General features: G+C 33.5%; 2 protein-coding genes and 1 long non-coding RNA gene across 4 annotated transcripts in view; 2 read left to right on the top strand and 1 right to left on the bottom strand.

The window, feature by feature from the left end:
• LOC145735183 (zwei Ig domain protein zig-8-like) overlaps nucleotides 1-19,660 on the top strand; it is a 132,453-nt gene that overhangs the window by 79,579 nt on the left and 33,214 nt on the right. The window lies entirely within an intron of this gene.
• Nucleotides 9,224-10,130, top strand: LOC145735482 (C-type lectin mosGCTL-7-like). Its single transcript, XM_081989398.1, has 3 exons — nucleotides 9,224-9,451; nucleotides 9,534-9,657; nucleotides 9,712-10,130. Exons 1-3 carry the CDS (start codon nucleotides 9,254-9,256, stop codon nucleotides 9,951-9,953), a joined length of 564 nt encoding a protein of 187 aa, XP_081845524.1. The 5' UTR covers nucleotides 9,224-9,253; the 3' UTR covers nucleotides 9,954-10,130.
• LOC145735483 (uncharacterized) lies at nucleotides 10,138-11,865 on the bottom strand. Its single transcript, XR_014179687.1, has 2 exons — nucleotides 10,804-11,865; nucleotides 10,138-10,744 (listed from the first exon to the last, which is right to left on the bottom strand). It is a non-coding gene; the product is annotated as an uncharacterized LOC145735483 (long non-coding RNA).

The raw sequence follows: 19,660 nt of genomic DNA, 5'->3' as shown, positions 1-19,660 counted from the left end.
TCCTTTTACAACTTACCGGGTTTTTACGACTTTTTATGTTACTATCTGTCAAGCACATGATTATGGAGCTGTTAATTAAGCCACTAAATTTGTTTTTTTATTTTATACGAAAAAATATTTTAAAATCTCTAATTGACTAAAGTTTAAAATTGATTAACTGCGGTAACTGAAGATTTTGTAATTTCACTCATTTCCAAATAATTAATCAGAAAATCTTCAAGATGAAAGCGTCTCTAATAGTTACTACTAACCAAAAGGACGTCCGGTTGGTGTAAGCACAGTTAAGGGCAATAAGTACTGGAAACGACAGCGTAAACTTGAATTCCGGTAATTGTACGCCACCGAACTGTAAGATTACCGTCTCCAAATCTTCGAGAATGTTCCGTATTACCTTGTAATTTTCCTGGCGATCCCCAAGGAATTACTTAGACGCCTCGAAATTGCCGGACAGCATCTCTCCAAGGTGTCGTCCTAATACGGATAACGATGCAGCGACATCATTCCCGATTATTAGGGTTCGACGTGTAATTCCTGTTTAGTTACCCCGCAGATATATCTGCAGAGTGTTTGGCTTGCTTTATTGTTATTGTGTTTGGAAGTTCTGGAGAGCGTCACTTGTCTATGGAAGTTTAAAGCTCAACGTACTACATGTACGATAAATGATAAAATTGAGCATTTCAGTGTATGTCAATCATTTCAAAATAATAAAAGTAAAATATGACAAAGTGTGACTGTCATTAATGTCAAAACTGTCAAACCTAGCCTAAAAATTGTAGGAATCATGGATAAGAACAGCTTTCTTGCAATAATAGAGATTAGGAAAGTTGTTGCGCTTCGTAACTGTTATTTTGACAGTAAGTCACGTGACTATCCACTTAAATCGTGTTCTAGGATCACGTTCCAACTGTCATTAACGTCAAAACTGCTAAACCTAGTACCAAAATTGTAGGAATCATTGATAAGGACAGGTTTCTTGTAATAATTGAAATAAGGAAAAAACCTCGACTTAAAACAGCTTTCTCGGAATAATTGAAATAAGGAGTGTTTTTGCGCTTCTTTAACAGTTATTTTGACAGTTGTCATGCCACTGTCCACTTATGCAAATGCTTTATGAAACTTGCAAAAAAGTAGTAAGAAACTAGACTTAAAGAAAATAATAAAGATAAGGAGAGTTTTTGTGCTGCACGAAAGTGATTTTGATAATCACATGACTGTCTAAGTAAATGGTGTTCTAGTATCACGTGCCAACTGTCATTAGCATCAAAACTGTCCAAAAATTGTAGGAGTTATGAATAAGGACCGCATTTTCACCTTTCTTGAAATGAAGAGAGTTTGTTTTATAAAGGTTATTTTGACAGTTGTCACGTGACTGTCTAAGTAAATGGTGTTCTAGTATCACGTGCCAACTGCCATTAGCATCAAAACTGTCAAACACAGCCCAAAAATTGTAGGAGTTATGGATACACTAACATTGAAATAACTTTTTGTTGTCTGCTGTTTCCTTAATTATTTTACGATACATTGTAATTTTTTATAACCACATTTGACTTATTTTTTACAATTATAAAATGTACGTAATTCCAGTGTTATTACTTTTTAAAATGTAATGCTTTGACACTTTTAAATTTTTTTTATTGTGTATAAAACTGTCTAAATGATTATTTAGGTGTAGAGGTCCCAATAAATATAAATCTTTAAGGTTGCTGTTTTAGCCATTTTTGGTATATTGTACCGTAGTTCCGTAGTTGTTGTAAGATTTCCGATTCCGATTTCCGTAGTTGTTGTAAGAGTAGTGACTGAGTATTTTAAACTAAGTTGTATCAATGTAGGTGACCACTGCTCTGTTAACCATCACTTAAATATTAATTTAAACCACCCACAACAGGTAAATGCAATTTCCGTATCTTCACTAAACCGGATCAGTTTTAGCTTATAAAATATTCTACAACCTGTAGATAACATTATTTGCAAGGATATTACAGGGTTTCAAATGTTTCTCCATTTACAACCCCTTAAAAACAATAACAACTTAAATAAGAAAAAAGTTGAAAAAATAGTAGAATTGCAAATATTTAGTTGCAGGAAAAAACAAAGATCCCAAAAAGCATTAAGAAATTTGAGTTATCTATGGGAAAACCTTAGCCAAATCAGATTGATTCAATAATGTGTTATAATCCAGGATCAAGGTTTATAACAGAACAATCCTACAGCACTAGCTATTGTACAACATTATATTAATAATTTATAATCTCAGCACTATGAACAATTTACGCAGATAATGTACAGGTGCACTTACCAAAAAGGCTTTACATAACATTTGCAATTTAAAACTGTCATAATTAAGTGGTACAGTTTTGAAAACGAGTCATTCTTACCTCTTAAATGGTTGTTTTTGCAAAGAAAAATACTACTTCCTCAAACCACAAGCACTCTTTGCGCTAAAACCATTTAGATAAGTAAAAACTAAGTAACATTCACGACAAGACCATGTTAGCCCCAAAAGACTTTTGAGTGTCGAGAAGTAATTATTTTTATGACCACACATCCTGGTTATTTCCTGCCAAACTTTTGAAACCTACTGGGTCTCGTAGTGCAGTTACTAATTATCCTAAGTGATTGATGGAAATTGAAACAGCGTAAAGGATGTGAAAGTGCCAACAAAAAACACATTTGCGCTTAAAATTCGGTACAATCAGCGCAAAAATGTGCCATTTCCGTTCCAATATTTCGAGCCATCGCTCAAGCCTTTTTACCAATTTGCATCTTATATTTTGGGGAAGATGCGTCATCACATTGGCTTATGGTATTTATTGGTTTCAATTTTCTCCATTCCTCCTACTTCCCTTTACAGAGGATATTTTGACAACAAAAAAAAAGTGTAGAAGCAATTTGATAGATGATTATTCGCGATTCAGGCACAGAAATATAACAAGCGATTGTTCTGTTCGCGGTTTGACAATCGGACGCCATTATTTGAGAAAAAGTGGAACAATTTAAGCTCGTTTTTATCTCTTACACCATTATCCTTTAAATCTCAAGGGCCAACCCTTCGCTGAGTTTAACGATCGCGTTTTAGCGGCTCGAAATTTATTTAAACCATTCACAACAGTGCAATCGTTCGGAATTTTTTAATGAAAATTATCCCCAACATTCCTAACCTCCATTTTTGTCAGTAAGACCAATTTAAAGTGTTTTTCCTCGCAAAACCATTAGGCAATCAAGTTGATGGGTTAATTGCGAATCCCAGTGTAAAACGAGCACTTATCATCGATGTCGGGGCTATCGAAACTTGGTGTAATCCCACTTCGTCCTGCGGGATATTACAGAAGGACTTTGAGCAGACCGTAAGTGGCATCCTGCTATTAGAGGCACGTCCGAAATGGGGTCCGGGAATATTTATGTCTCCCGAATTTTTACGCATGACTCGTTTTTGTCGCCGTAAGAATGGGATTAGGGGCCCCTTTGGACTTGCCAGAGATGAATGGGAACGGTTTGCAAAGTCTGAACTTGTTCTCTGTTCTTATCTTTTCTTTTGTTCATTCCACAAATAAATATTAAACGGTTAACCGACACTAGCTACAATTAATTTATGAAAAAGATCATTAAATTATTATATTACAGAACTGAAACTAAACTAATTAATTTCAAAATGACACCAATTTATTACAAATAAAACAGCAAATCGTGTACATCTGGTACATTCCGAAAATTGACTGAATTGAAAGTGTGACTATAAGTCAGTATATTACGCTACACCGGCAGAAAGCAATTTGTTCAAGTGCAAGCAATAAAGTTTATTGCACTTACCAGTCAACCGCAGAAAGGAAGGACTTAGGGATAAAGAAGGGCACGCAATAAAATCTATAACCGTCACTCTGTCAGCAATTTTAATTTGCAACTTTTTCAACTCGACCAATACAAAAATCGGTGTTGCATAAATCTGAACGTTTCGGAAGGCAATAGATCTGCTCCCGATTTATATTCCGTTGACGTTCCCAATCTGAAACTTCCTCAATCTCAAATTGACGGAGTTTTGCGCTTTTTATAAAGAATCTTCGTTCAGGTAAGACTATTTCAGAAAGTTCGGAACAATTTCATATTTATCTGTTCGGGCTGTGAAAGGGAAACTCTGATTTCTAAGCCGATCGACCTTATTTTGATTCATTCAGATTCCAAACACATTGTTTTTGTGTGTAGAATTATTTATTTGAATCATAAATGTAACAACACTCATTATGTTTTAAAAAGTTGTACAGGGTGTTCCAATAGTAGTAGTAATTTCTCGAAAACTATACATAATAATGCTTTCGGAAAAAAATCTGTATAGTTAATGTGGCCACGAGAAAATGCTGGAAATAATTTTCAGCTATCTAACTTCACCGCTAGGGGGCGTGTCGATACCACTAAAAAGAAAAATGACCAAAAATTTAAATGGATGGTGGGGATGATCCAAAGGTTGCTTTGACAGAAATGAAATATCTCAACGGGAAACGGCTCATTGTAGAAACTTTGTTTTTGCGCCATTTTATGTCCTTTAAAATGGCTTGAAACGCACGTTTAAATTAGTTTTCGGTCTTTCAATGCAATGATATTGCTTTCTATTATCTATTCCCTAAATAATCTAACTATTATCTATCGTGTTGTGAAAACTGCAGTGTTCTAGCTTTTCTGTAACACGAGATATCAGAGAAAAACCTCTTAAAGAGACCTTTCTATAGCTGTAAACATTACTTTACTGACTAAATAAGATTAATATACCTTTTAAGATGTTAGTTTATGCATGATTTTGAGTTTAACCAGCCATTTTGAAACATCTTATTTAGTTAGTAATGTAATTCTTACAAATATACGATTTTTCAAAGATATATTGTGTTGCAGAAGATATAGAGTACTGCAGTTGTTACACCACGCTAGATAATGGGATTCTTTATTGAATAGAAAGAAGAAGAAAAAAGTTAAATAGCAAAATTGTTCGTCAAAAACACACAATTACGTTTATCGTATTTTTGCTATACTATTCCATTTAACTTTTCAGAGTTTTTAGGTATATTTTTAATTTTAGTGGTATCGAAACGTATTAATTAATAACGAGAAAATGCTGGAATAAATTATTTCCAGCATTTACTCGTGTCCACATTTAGAAGCCGAAAGCCTTACTATGTACAGGGTGGCCTAATTTGCTTGTTTTTATATGGAAACTGCCATAACCCGTAAGAAATTTAAAAATCAAAAAGGCGTTGTCTTGTAATTGTCAAATTTTTAATTTTTGACATTTTGAACAAGTCTCTGTAACTTTGTTATTATGAAAGTTTCGTGAAAATAGTTTTTACATTATTAAGGCACTATAGATTCACTATTTTTTAAGTTCTGAACTAAACTTCTATTTTTTTAAATAAGAGTCATATTTTATTTTTACCTCATCAGAAAAATTATTTTGTTCCCTTTAAAATGACCTATAACAAGTATGGTTTGGGATAAATAAAAATAAAATGTGACGTATTTAAAAACGTAGAAGTTTAGTTCAGAACTCAAAAAATTGTGAATCTGTAAAAGTAATATTAACGTAATTGTAATCTACGTAAAAAAGTGCCTTAAAAATGTAAAAGTTATTTTCACCAAACTCTCACAATAACGAAGTTACAGGGAATTGTGCAAAATGGGGGTGTTCCATTAAAAAAAAAACCATTTTTATGTGCGTAGCTTAAAAACCGAGTCCAATAAAAAAACTGGATTCTACACGAAAAGTTGCTATAGAAATGTCTTTTAAGAAAAATATGACAAATATTAACCAACGGTTTACGCCATTAAGTTTTCTATCAAATTTGAGCTGACATCTTTCGCCTATCTCTATTAATAAAAACACTTTCCATTTAAATGCGTCCAATTTGACCCACCCTGTACAGTTTTCGAGAAACAACCGCGTGCACGACTTATTGAACCACCCTGTACATTATTTTGGTCAATGATGCTTAATTTGTTGTTAATTGCCACGTTTGCTATTTTGGCATGTCAGGACATGCACAAATTTATTGCCACCAGGAGTTACACTTCTAAATTGTTCTCTTCTAAGGTTGCAACTTCTAAAATGATACTTGCCACAGGTTAAAAGGTTTAGATAATCCTACAATTCTAAAATAGCTCAACTTGTAGATAGAAGTAATCAGAGTGCCTGAAACCCGCATTGCTTTATATCTAGGAAAAGTGTTCGTAGCGTCTTTCAAATTTCCTGCATCGGTCCATTTGAATCATTCAATAAATTGAGTGAATGGCAAGTTCGATGCGGTTAAAAGTCAGTCGGCGTGTGAAGGCAGCGACGGAAATCAATTTATTGAAGTGCAAGCCATAAAGCTTATTTCATTTCGTTACTTTCATAGTAAGTTCAAACCCGTTGGATAGTGGAAAATGTTCCGGACATTTCGGCAAAGAGTGACTTTATTGTGATTCGGTTGAAATCTTGCAATAAATCCACTCGAAACATATACAGCAGCTTTTTTAATTTGAGTTAGTCTTTTCACTTTTTTAAGTGGAAAAACCTTAATCAATTACGGACGTTCCGTATTACGGATCATCAATCAATTTGAGTTTAACCCTGGATGGTTTTCCAAATATTGTCACTATCGATTTTTTTATCTAAATGTGATTTTAATATAACCGTTACCGTGCGTTTGTCAGTGGGATGGCATTTTTTCACTTGGTGAAAAACTGTCCGATTTATTTAGAAATAAAATGAATTGCTATTGACTGTGTTTTTGTCTCTGATTAATGATTATTATTTATCAAATGCTACGTAGTTTTATATTTTGAGTGCTACCTTTAAATCAGGAAAACCATCTCTTGGCAAAATAATTGCAAAATCCCAGTTAATAGACCTCTGGCGTTATTCTAAAAACCTAATCTTGATCTTTTGGTATTAACAAAGTTTGACCACTCGACCGGAATATAGATTGCGTCCCTATTAAAACCCGACGAGCACTGAAACCATATTTGGTCTCCCACAAAGTTCGTAAAGGATTACCAATACAGGACGGTCCTATATGGAATTTTTCACTATGTAATCAAAATTAATGCATAAGCTGAGAATTTGAGATGAAACAGCCAAAATGAGCTTTCAGGTTTAAGACAAAGTACCTTATTAAAGGGCTGCGATCACACGAATATGGGGGAATAACGCTAATATAACTAACCGTTCATTTCACGGTTAAAGGGCTTGCTTCAAGTTAATCAATGAACCATTTAATAATCATTCGCTTTTCCTTCAGGCTGGGAAAATTTACAAAACTGAAAATTGTTCCTGGTCGTCAGTGGCGCGTACTGAGATATTCCAAAATTCAATTTTATTGAGAACCCTACGATATTGGTTTTGTATTGAGTTTATATGTTGATGAGAGACGCCGACTCCATCTTGGGGTGTGAATTTATCAAACCTTCCGCAATATCGAATTTATGAACTTAAAGGGCCAAACCGGGGGTTTTCGAGGTCGTAAGGGACCCGCTTATTTGAAATTTCCGATTTATGGCCGGGAGATTAACATGTCAACTACATCCATCAAAAAATTACAATACAGGGTGGTCCAGTTTTAAATGTCAATAATCCACTATCCGATAGTACCATCAAAAAATAAGTTGACACTATGTCATTTTGCTGCAAAACGCTTCCTAAAAATTTAGTTTAAAAAATCGCGTTTTTGCTGTAACTGTCAGACCGTTTTTATACATTTTTATCAAAATTTGAACAAGTACTTAAGAAATGAATGCTCATTATGTGATTTGAATGACGTTTTGTCAAACTTGTTAAGTGGCGTAGATACAGGGAGATTAATTTTCCCACTCTATTTTCTACGATGACTGGATATTTCACAAAAATTACAGTTTTTTAAAAAGAGAAATGATGTATTTGCTGTAAAATTTTGATTCAAAATTTCTTCTGAATCAAAATGAAGGGTTTTTTGTAGTTTCCCTACAAAAACAAAATGATAAATATAATCATTTATCATCCCTTTGAACGAAGTCCAGAGGTATAAAAATTAATGTAGCTCAAAATAAGTGAACGAATTCTCTTGTATCTACACGGACAGCTTAGATCAAAGTTATTTTCGTCCAGTAATGAGTATCAGCTTTATAAGTACTTGAACCAAAGTTGATCTAAATTGCTTCTACGGTCTCAAAATTATGACAAAAAAACACATTTTTGAAGCTGAACTTTGAAAAGCTGTACCTTTCTGGTAACGAGTTCTATTAAAAAATGACAACATGCATATCTGCTTATTTTTTGAAGGACGAACCACTGACAGTTAATTGATTATAAAATAAACTATCCAATTTTTTCCAGCCCAGATATCAGTTTTTTTTAGGTTTTAAAACGTAATAACTCCATTATCTCGTAGACGAAGTTTCAAATTAGAATGTTACAAGAAATACTTCAATTTCCAAATTGAACCATAAATTAAAAAATGAGTGTCAGAAAAATGTCCAGTGACAGTAGAAAATAAGGCGGAAAATCAAAATCATTTCCCTGTATCTACGCAACTGATAAACGTCATTACCATCACACAATGAGTATTAATTTCAATAGTGCTTGTTCCAAATTTGATCACAATTGCTCCAACGGTCTGACAGTTATGACCAAAAAACTTTTTTAAACTGAAATTTGGGAGACTGTATCTTTCTTAGGAAGCATTTTTTACAAAAATTACGTAATGTATGTCAACTTATTTTTTTGATGGGCTATCGAATGGTGAATTGTTGACATTTAAAACTGGACTACCCTGTATATTTAAGGTGGTAAAAAAGTGAATTATTATAAAAATATTGAGGAGTTATACGACCAATGATAATAGAAGTGTTTTGCTTTTCCTGCATCCTAAAGTCAGTGTATAATGTAATATGATTAGTCTGGAACACCAATGTGACGTTGTTTTGGTACAAACTTATGAAGAAATTTGAATTTTGTGATAAATTATAGCAGAAAATACTAATTATCTTCCATTGCATACCTACACGCAATAATTTGTCTGCTAGTTTATAACTTCCCCTGAGTTGGCCTGAGGGGAAAGTTTTTTTGAAAATTCTTGAAGGATGTAAAATTATCATTTCATTGTAAAATAAGTTCTATTTTTAGTGAAATGATAATAGTAAGTGGGTACTTTTGAATTGGAAAATCCGATTTAAAGCAATAAGTTCTCAGAAATTAAGTCCTTGACTGCTACCTATAAAAGACAAATTTATAATCAGTTATATATCAAACTGCAACAAAATGTCAAAACGTGCTATAGTCGTGGTTTTGTTAGCCATTGTTCATGGTTGTTCTTTTGGTGAAGCTGTAGAATCTCCAATTTCTGACAGTCTTACCTCATCGAGTAGCGAGTCGACTTCTACCGCTTCAAGTACTTCTACCGCTCCAAGTACTTCTACCAGTCCACTAACCAAAAAGTATTATGTAATAACTGAACAGGTACGTACTTCCTGACAATCTAGATAAAACGGCAATAAGTTAAGAGATTTACAGATAAATATGTATAATTAATGATATTTAGCGAACATTTGTGGGTGCAATTATTGCCTGCAAAACCGCTGGTATGGAACTGGCTAGCATTGAATCCTCAGATGAACAGTATGCAGCAATTAGCGCCATTTCCGAAGCAGAATATTCTAGCTCAAGTAATTAGAATAAGTGCTATTATCACACTTATGGTAAAATATAAAACTGTTTAGATGGGTACTGGATTGGGGGAGCTGATGCGACTACCTCCAGCTCCGATTGGTATTGGCTAAGCACTGGATACAAAATGGTTTATACAAATTGGGGCACTTTACAACCCAGATACACTACCTATGACGCTAGTGTCGGTTACTGTGTCCGTATGGGGAATTTTTATAAAGTCAACGAACCTTACACCTGGCAAAACATCAAGTGCGACAACGAACTTTATGCTATTTGTCAAACATATTCGTAAATTTGTTAAGTTAATGCAATTAATGTTACATAGATACATTTTTTTGTACAGCTATTCTGATAAGTATATTAAGTACTTGAAGGCACACAAATTTAAGTTAGTAGTTGCCTTAACTTATCGGAAAGTGAAGTAGGTGCAGTTTGTTTACTACATCCAATTATATCAATTTAAAAAATATTACTATAGTTTTTCATTACTTTATTGACTTACCTTAAATCTATAGCATGTTACATGCTAAATCCACATGTGCAGCATTTGTGTAAATATCAGCATATTGAGTAGTTTGTGATTGGTCAAAAAAAGCAGCTTTCATCTTGCTGCCAATAGATATTGTAACATAAAGATTACACTAGGTGCCGTTACCCTAAGTTGCCCCGGTCTCCCCCAGTACAATGTTTGTGTCAGCAATATTGGCGAATTGGGGTCATGATGTGGGTATAAATACTGCACCAAAAGCACGTACAGATTACCGAACTCTGGGGTCTCCCCAGAGGGAGGTCACTGACTGATCTCTGGGTTAGTCTGGGTATGCCTATTGTGGAACTTAACGTGGAGCAGTAGGTGACCAAGTGCCACACCCTAGATCAGCCCTAGCAAAGGAAATAGTGTGGGCGCGCAGCTTAAGTTGCCGTTCCAACTTACCTCCCTTTGTTAGGTTCTTCACGTCTTTGCCGGCTCGGTGAATGCCCTCGGACCTAAGTCTAGGGTTCATTCACCACCGCTAAAGCGCTGCCCTCCGTGTATCTTCAGCCTAGCCAGTTTCACATCATGCTCCCAGCCATCTTGGCCATCTGGGGGTAAGATAACTATCTAGACAATAAGGCACAACTACTTAAATAAAGTGGGTTACCTGTGGAATCCTGCGTATTCTTCCCCCTCAACCAACCCTCAACGTGACTGCAAAACACAACTGCAAAACACACTTAAAAAACCCTGAATTCCTTTAAAGGAATTTAATTGCATTTTACACCTCTATGAGTAGATTTTTGGGTTGTTATACGTAAAAACTGTTAATTTGGCATGTAGGTTAGTTTAACAGGTAAATGTCAACTGTCAAAACCCGTTCTATAGAGGTGTAAAACTGTATAAAACCCTTAAAAAGTAGCTGATTTTGTTTAAAGGCATTTAATTACATTTTGCATCTTTATGAGTAGATTTTCGGGTGGTTTTATGTAAAAACTGTCATTTTGGCACGTTTGTTTGCCAGGAAAGTATCAACTGTCATTACCCGCACCATAGAAGTATAAAACTTTAAAACACTCTTAAAAGACAGCTGAATCCGTTTAAAAGCATTTTAATGCATTTTACACCTGTATAGGTATAATTTTGGGTTATTTTATGTCAAAATTGTCTACTGGCCATGTAAGTTAATTTTCCAATAAAATGTCAACTGTCAAACCCCGCTCCATAGACGCAAAACTGTAAAAACACCCTTTAAAAGCAGCTGAATTTGTTTCAAGACGTTTAATTGCATTTTACACCTTCACTAGAAGGTTTTTGGGTGGGTTTATGTCAAACCTGTCTATTTGGCAGGTAGGTTAGATTGCCAGAGAAGTGTCAACTGTCAATACTCGCTCCATAGTAGTATAAAACTGTAAAAACATACTTAAAAGGCAGTTGAATTTGTTTAAAGGCATTTAGTTGCATTTTACACCTCCCTTAGTAGGTTTTTGAGTTAGTTTGCCAGGAAAGTGTCATTTTTCAGTATAAAGGTGTAAAACATACTTAAAAAGAAGCTGGATTTGTTTAAAGCCACTTAATCGCATTTTACACCTCGATGAGTAGGTTTTTGGGCAATTTTATGTCAAAACTGAGATTTATACAAATTGTGCACATGGAAACTAATGGCGTTTTCAATTGTCATATTTAGTGCAAATCTCGTGTATTGTCATACTATTTCAATGACATTAGACAGAGCACGACATAGATTAGTTTGGCACTAGTTTCAGTGTTGCCATATATTGCATAAATAAATGTAAAACGGTTTTAATTTAAAAGTTTTAAGTAAAGTTTTTTTAGAATTACTTTATCACAAATACACATTGTAAATATTTCACCCTGGCAAAATGTCAAAAAAAAAAAAACGTAAAAATCCATGTAATCTTTACAGTGGGTTAGTTTCAATATGGCGCAGTACAGGAACGATGACGTAACTGCCTACTAAGGTGGATCGATCTATGACAAATTCATCTTGCTGTGAATTTTTGATATTAGACACATTTACACACAAATATATCTCAACTTACCATTAGCCGGTTTTTGTTTTTCAACCTGCAAGAATATATCCTTAACGAGACTATTTATTAAGACTTATCGTTTTCGAGCTTTTTAAACTGAATTTAGTGGCCTTAAAACCTTTCCAGACCATTCGAAATGCTTTAGATCCACGTGACGACAGGGGTAGCGGAACATTAATCTTCCATTGTTTCTCCAATCACCTTGGAGGTTTGTCTGGGTTAGACAAAAAAGGCGGCGAAAAGGGGATCCGATATTATCTAAGAACCAAATTTCAAAGACAATTTCAAGAAACTTTTCAAAAAGTTTAAAATTACAGGGTGTTCATGACATTGAGTCTAATTAGGATAGAGGCCCTTAAATTTGTTCGACAAAACAATGGAGCTTTAGCTGCTTTAGTAGTATATTGTCTCAAAAACTTTGCAGGGGTTCCAGAAAGTAAAGACGAAATTTGGAGGAAACGTTTTCTTCACTAACGGGTTTCTAATAAAGATATCAAATGTCCGTTCATTTCCAGTGAAATTCCAATTGATTTTCCCGGTTGCTTTTTCCCAGTTTCACGAAGATATCTTGTTTTAGAGTTAATTATATTTTACGTTACATCAGCAAGACGGTAAGTGGATACGTGTGCTCGTTAAATTTCTGAAAAAACATCGATACTACCAAGCTTGTTTACTGAACGTTTGGCAACAATGTAATTTCTCCATCAAACGTCTTATTAATATCCATTACGGTATTCACACCCCACAATATACTTCAAACAAAATCGATGATATTGTTCGGCAATAGAAACGGGTGTATTCACTGTAGTCTCTGTTGTAATTTAGGTTAACTAATGTAATGCCATCTGTCTTATTTTGGAGCACTGGTAAATCATTGCAGATAATTCCGACACTCTAGTAAGATGTTTGAATCTATGACAGGTCCTCGGGCTGCTAGCTGATCGTGTAATAAATCTTCACTTCTGTTAATCTGCTTGTTTGAGGTTTGATATTCTGTCTTTTACGATGATTTGGTTTCCTGGAAACTTCTTATGTATGAAAATAGTTTATAGTTAATTTGAAAGCAAAAAACAATTTCAATAAAACTTTCAGATCAGGTAAGTCTGTATTTTTGCTAAAAACAAATTACATAATTGCTTTGTTTTAAATAATACATATTGTTAAATAGCTTGTTAGTAGTTGCTAATTAATAACTTGACAGGGTATTCAATTTAATGAACGTAAAACCATTATTTTATCCTTTAGTGGCATGTTAAATTTTTATCAAAAAATAGTAGTTGGTTTAGCATAAATTTGCATTGAGTTTAAAAATGTAAGCCGATTATTACACGGGACTTTTAAAGCTTCATTACAATACATTTTATGAGTGTATTGTTTCTGTTAATGTCAGCCATGGAGTATTTTATAGGCTCATATTAACCTTTAGAAATTGATAAATTGATATTCCTGATTACTGCAATCTAAGTAAGGTAATAGCTATACTTATTTACGAGAACTCATGTATCCAATCCATTTTCTTTAACGATTTCAGACCTGAAATTACTTTGCAAGATTAATGTAACCAAATAATGAACATGAACCAACTTTTTGCCGACTTTAGCCTTCACAATTGTCTTGAAAACGGTGAAAGAAAGAGCTTAAAAAATTAAAAAATGTCTTTGTAGCCAGTTTTCATAGTTTCAGCCAAATTGAATGACTTTAGTTTTGAAAATTGACTTAGAAACCAGGGAATTTACTTTGAAACGGTGAAAATGGACTTGAGAGGCTTAAAAATTGTCTTTGTAACCAGTTTTCATAGTTTTCAGACAAATTGAAAGCCTTTAGCCTTCACAATTGACTTGAAAACTGTGAAAATTGACTTGAGAGACTTAAAAACTGTCTTTGTAGTCAGTCGTTATAATTTTCAGATAAGTTGAAAAACTTTAGTAGGGAAAATTGACTTGTAGCATGAAAAACTACTTTATCTAGAATTTTTTACTACAAATTCATACATTTCAACCTTGAAAATTAACTTGGACACCAAAAAGTGACTCTGAACCAATGAAAAGTGACATCAGAAGCTTAAATTTTGCATTTGAAGTAAGTTTTCATAATTTGAAAATAAATTTCAATATTTTAGTATTGAAAATAGTCTTAAATACAGGATATTGACATTAGATTCATGAAAATTGACTTGAAGACTAACTTTTCAGGTTTTTTTTACTTTGCTTTTCATTTTCTTAGAACTCTGGACTATTTTTAGGGCTTCAAAAACTGTTTTCAGCTTGGAAAATCGAGTTTTAGGGTTATCTTCACCAAGTTTTTGACATAGCAGAATTAAAAAACTATGTTTACATGGTCCATAGCCTTAAACATGCCATTTCAAGCTTTGTCAGTATTAAATTGACTTCTAGACGCTTCACTGTGCTTTAAGACTGAAAAATCGAATTTTAAACTATTTTCTATAGTAAAAGTTAAGTTTCAGACTTTTCATTAATGAAAGTAAACAATTTTGACATTAAATGCTACGATATCAAGTCTTAAACACTAATTTTTAGAATTAAATTAGTCCGAAAATTCGGACTGTTACCAGTGTAATTGAATAAAAAAAAGTTTGAATTGAAGGATCAGTTTTACACTACCTATAGTCTAAAAAATTGATTGATCCAACGGTCTGATAATTGTAGCAAAAAAAAAATTATTTACGATTTTAAAACTGAATTTTGGAGGTCTGTGTCTTCCTTAAGAAGCGTTCTTCAGGAAAATGCCATAATGCATGTCACCTTATTTTTTGATGGGCTAGCGATTGGTGAATTATTGACATTTAAAACTGGACCACCCTGTATTATTAACAGAAGCATTTTGTAACATAAACGGAAATAAATATAAGGAAAAAATTAAACTTTCAAAGCATATCGTTAATTATCCGCGTTGTTTTTAATGTAGTTACTTTAGGTTTACGTTTCGTTCCGCGGCACAAATTCCCGGATAATTTGTCTTATTTTTTACGCCCGAATGATAAATCGTTCCTATGGGTTTCTCCAAATTTAACGTCAGTTTGCATTGTTCCCTCATTTATATTGTGCTCTCGCCTGGAAAAAATCCACACCCCCCACTGAAATATATAGGTATCAGCTCGTGAAAATTTGCCCCGTAATTACATGCGTTATCACTGGAAAGAAACGACAAATAACTTTTAATCAGTGGAAGAGCGTTAATTAAACCTGACTTTTCAACTTTTTAGTTAAAGAAATTTAAATGAAGCTATGCAGGTGTTATGGAAAAGAATAATAGTGGAAATTTTGAAAGTTTATCGTAGCGGAGCAATTAAAAATTTTAATTAGATCATAAAAGGTATTAAAGTTACGAAAAACTTTAAATTAAACGCTACCTAAAAATTGTACCTTCAAGGGGACCTCGATTATCGTTTAGTTTATTAATGAATTTAATAAGGGTGAAAGTCAAGACTTAATTAACGTGTTATAAATATTTCAGGTGACTAAATTTTACCTAAATTTCTTGTAAATTGGCAATTCAATAAGCTCTTGTTTACCGAACCATACAATCAAAACAAGTAAATTAGTTTTTGGACGTTAATGAGCAAAATGTTAAACATGCAATTTTTTGGCAGATTTAGTTTCTGCATTTTATTTTAGTCTAAAAAAACCAGCTTAGGTTATAATATTTATTTAGTAATTTTTGGTCAATAATGTTAAAATAAAATTCTGAATAAAAACACTGTTTTGATTTGTTATTTGTTTTAGAAATTTTGGTTTATCCATAATAAAATAAATAAAGTAAAACATTTCTGACAAAAGTGATTCTAATACTAAATAAGTAACAATTTTATAATATTTTTATGAAAAAGTAGCCTTTGCTAAAAAATAACATTTTTAGCTTTTTGTCACTTTTCTTTATTAGTATCTCATGTTCTCTTGTAAATTCTAGGCAGTTTTTTCGATTATCACGAGCTTTTTGCAAAATAATTTAGCTAGGCTAGGTCACGTGACTACTGTCAAAATAACTTTTATAAATTCCAGAAAGACGTTTTGTATCAAATACTGCAAGAAATCTTTTCTAAACCCGGATTTTTGCAACTTTTGAGCACAGTTTGACAGTCATAGACAAAATCGCCAGTAAAACCCACTTGAAGTAAGAAAGTGACTGTTTTAAGCAGATTTTTGGAATGCTTTTTAAATTTCCTATGCAATAACCTGAAAAAACACTTCAAAACTTGGTACAGTAAGGGAGAAAGGCGGTGTCAAAGTTTGAACTGACAGAAACACAGTTTGAAAGGACAGTCAGGGACAAAACCGTCTGTAAAACCCACTTGGAGTGAGAAAATGGCTGTTTAACGCACATTTTGGAATCCTCATTAAATTTCCTATCCAACAACCTAAAAAAACACTGCAAAACTTTTTACAGTAAGGGAGAAAGGTGGTGTCAAAGTTTGAACTGATAGAAACACAGTTTGAAAGGACAGTCAGGGGCAAAATCGTCTGTAAAACCTACTCGCAGTGAGAAAATGACTATTTTAAGCACATTTTTGGAATCCTCATTAAATTTCCTATCCAACAACCTGAACAAACACTTCAAACACACTACAGTCAGAGAGAAAACCGGTGTTAAAATTTGAACTGGGAGAAATGCAGTTTGAAAAAACACTCAGTTACAAAATCGCCTGGAAAACCTTCTTGTAGTGGAAAAATGACTGTTTTAAGCACATTTTTTGAATCCTCCTTAAATTTCCTATCCAGTAACGTGAAAACCCACTCCAAAATTTGGTACAGTCAATGAAAAAAGCGGTGTCGAAATTTGAACTGCCAGAAACACAGTATTTGTATTTTACTGGTAATTTACATATCAAATTTTCCTGGTAAAGTAAAATATTTAGTTTTCCGATAATTTGCCCATCACTACTGGATTATTTTATCAAAATTTGTACTATTGTGAAAATCACGTTTAAACTTCGCAGTGATGAAGGTAGTGAGTTTTGTAACTCTTCAATTCCATTTCACCTTTAAAACCCAAAATTTCAGAACTGTAAACTTATTAGTATTGACTAACAGACAATTTGGTGTTGAAACAAAATGCCAGAAGCTATTAAAAAAAATCAAAAATTATCTTAATCATCACATCAAGAGTAAAAGCTAGTATCGTTTGAAAAGGCGATTCAAACAAGATTCACCCTAATTACTTTTCCTGTTGGTGGAAATTAAACTTGGCGAGATGTAGCTTATTTACAGAACAGGCGAAACTGATTTAAGGCAATTCAGAGACAGTTTTCGATTAATCTAAAGAGAAAAGTTGTTAAAGGCGTTCTAGTAAACTTAAAGGAAATGTTAATATTGACTCGAGCCCGGTATCGCCTCCAGGGATCGTGTTGTGTTGTTTCCCGAGTGAAATTGCTTTTGCGGGTGTATACTTTTCTAATTAACTCGAAAGAGATTTTGCTTGGTTTTTTTCTATAACCAACGCCTCTGTATATTCGATACAGCGGCCAATTTCCATACGTCCGAGACAGAATTCGAAGCATAAAAAACAAAGAAAACTTGACACATGTTTTATTAATCAGCAGCTTCCCAGTTTGCCTTTTACTTTCATGTTTTATTAACAATGTGAAGCGGTTTAGCAGTTTTGTTCAGGTTCCTGGTAAGGGGAACGTAAAATTTTATTGGGTCTCTCCACCAACGACTTCAGCAGCTATTGTGAAAATTGCACTCGCCATTTTTATGAGGAACAACTAATCTCCCAACCTTTTAACGGTAAAGAAAACCGTTTGAAATGTATTTTTGCAACTTCAATTGTTGTAATAAACAAAAAAACTGAAGTTTTTTCTCCATATTATTAAGGGAAAAGACGCCAGCTTCATATTTTACATTATCCAGAGCCACTCACCCAAAGTTTTGCGATAAAAATTTTAATTTATTGCGTGTTCAACGTCGCCTAATTCATGTGAGAATTGGAGCGCAAAATTATGGTGTGCTTGATAATTTATCCTCTCGAAATATTTATAGTGTCCTAATACACTAGCGAATTGGATAGCGCTTAAGATATTCTCTAGCCAAAAAGATTTATAGTATGTAATCTAAGCACTTAATTCTTTGTAGAAAACGTCAAAATTTCAAATCGTTAACCCTCCAGGTTAGAGGAAAATGTGTGCTAATAGAAGAAAACGGACTGGAACCTGTTAAACTTCTCATTAACAACGATAGAGCTGCATTTGAGGAATAATTTGATCTTTAAAATTCACGGCGCGTAGTTGAGCGAGTTGTGAATGAAAACTTGATTAAAATAATTGCATTCGAGGGCTTCGTTACGAAAACCCCCTGGAGGTTATGGTTTATGCTTTTTTCCTCCAACTTTTATTTCCTTTTTAGTTACTATTATTATGTTTATTCCACCAGCAACACTATTAATCAAGAAAATGATAATTTTTGGTGCCGTTAAACATAAATTCCAAAATAACCCCAGTTAACGCTGAATGCATTTTCGTTTTAATCATTTTAATACAATACGGGGCCACATCCCGGTGTAGTTTAGCTCATATGGCACAGTCGGATCTGTTTAAACAAATAGATTAATTTTAATGGATTACAGGCTGGTGGCTCTGAAATGGTCAGAAGTCGCATTATTTTGAAATGCTGACAAAATGAAGAGAGAATGATATGAAGCAATATTTCATTTATGTCCCCCCATATATTTAGTTCGATTGCTAGTTTCGGTCAGCGGAAGCATTATTACCATCATGTTTTTGCTATAATTGGTTTACTGATTTAATATTTAAAATTTTATGGACAAATTGATAAATTAGAGCTACAAATAAAATTTAAATGACGAGAGTTAGTTTTTATGTACGAAAATTAGTAAATAAATCTTACGTAGAGACAGGAAGTTGCAATTTTGTTTGGTTTGATTAACGAACATGTTTTTGTAGTTAAATATGTAATATGAGTTACCTAAAATAGCTAGTTTGTGATTGGTTTTACCACACTGCGAATTGTGATTTACATCTTACTGTATTATTTACTTTTAGCTGGCTTATGTTTAAAATTAATCACTTATTAGATTCTAATTCTATTCTGGTTAGTACCTAAATGCAACATCATCAAAAAGGGTAACAGCATGAGCGGATAAACTAATAATTTTCTGCAGCCTTCCGTTAATCACACAAAATTAATCCGAGTGTGAGGTTCCAATAAACGTGTGTGTTTATTGCAGGAAATGTGCAGTTAACATGGTAGAGTTTGAGTCTATAAATCAATATTTAGAGATTCAGGTGGGCGCTCTTTGGCGACAACAAAATTTATTGCAGCTGGCTTTTTTTTTCGTTTCATTACACACTGAAACTTATTTGAACTTTGTTATTTACGTGCTTTCTTAACACTGTAACAATATGTGATTTTACTAGATTGTACTTACTAGTCACGTTATTTTTTATATAGTGTGTGTTTTAATGAGAGGTTATGGATTATGTAGGTGATAAATGTT

This window comes from Ips typographus, linkage group LG11 (assembly GCF_016097725.1).
Source record: "Ips typographus isolate SLU linkage group LG11, UJ_Ityp_2.0, whole genome shotgun sequence".
NCBI lineage: Eukaryota > Metazoa > Arthropoda > Insecta > Coleoptera > Curculionidae > Ips > Ips typographus.
This window is presented reverse-complemented; position numbering and strand designations above follow the sequence as displayed.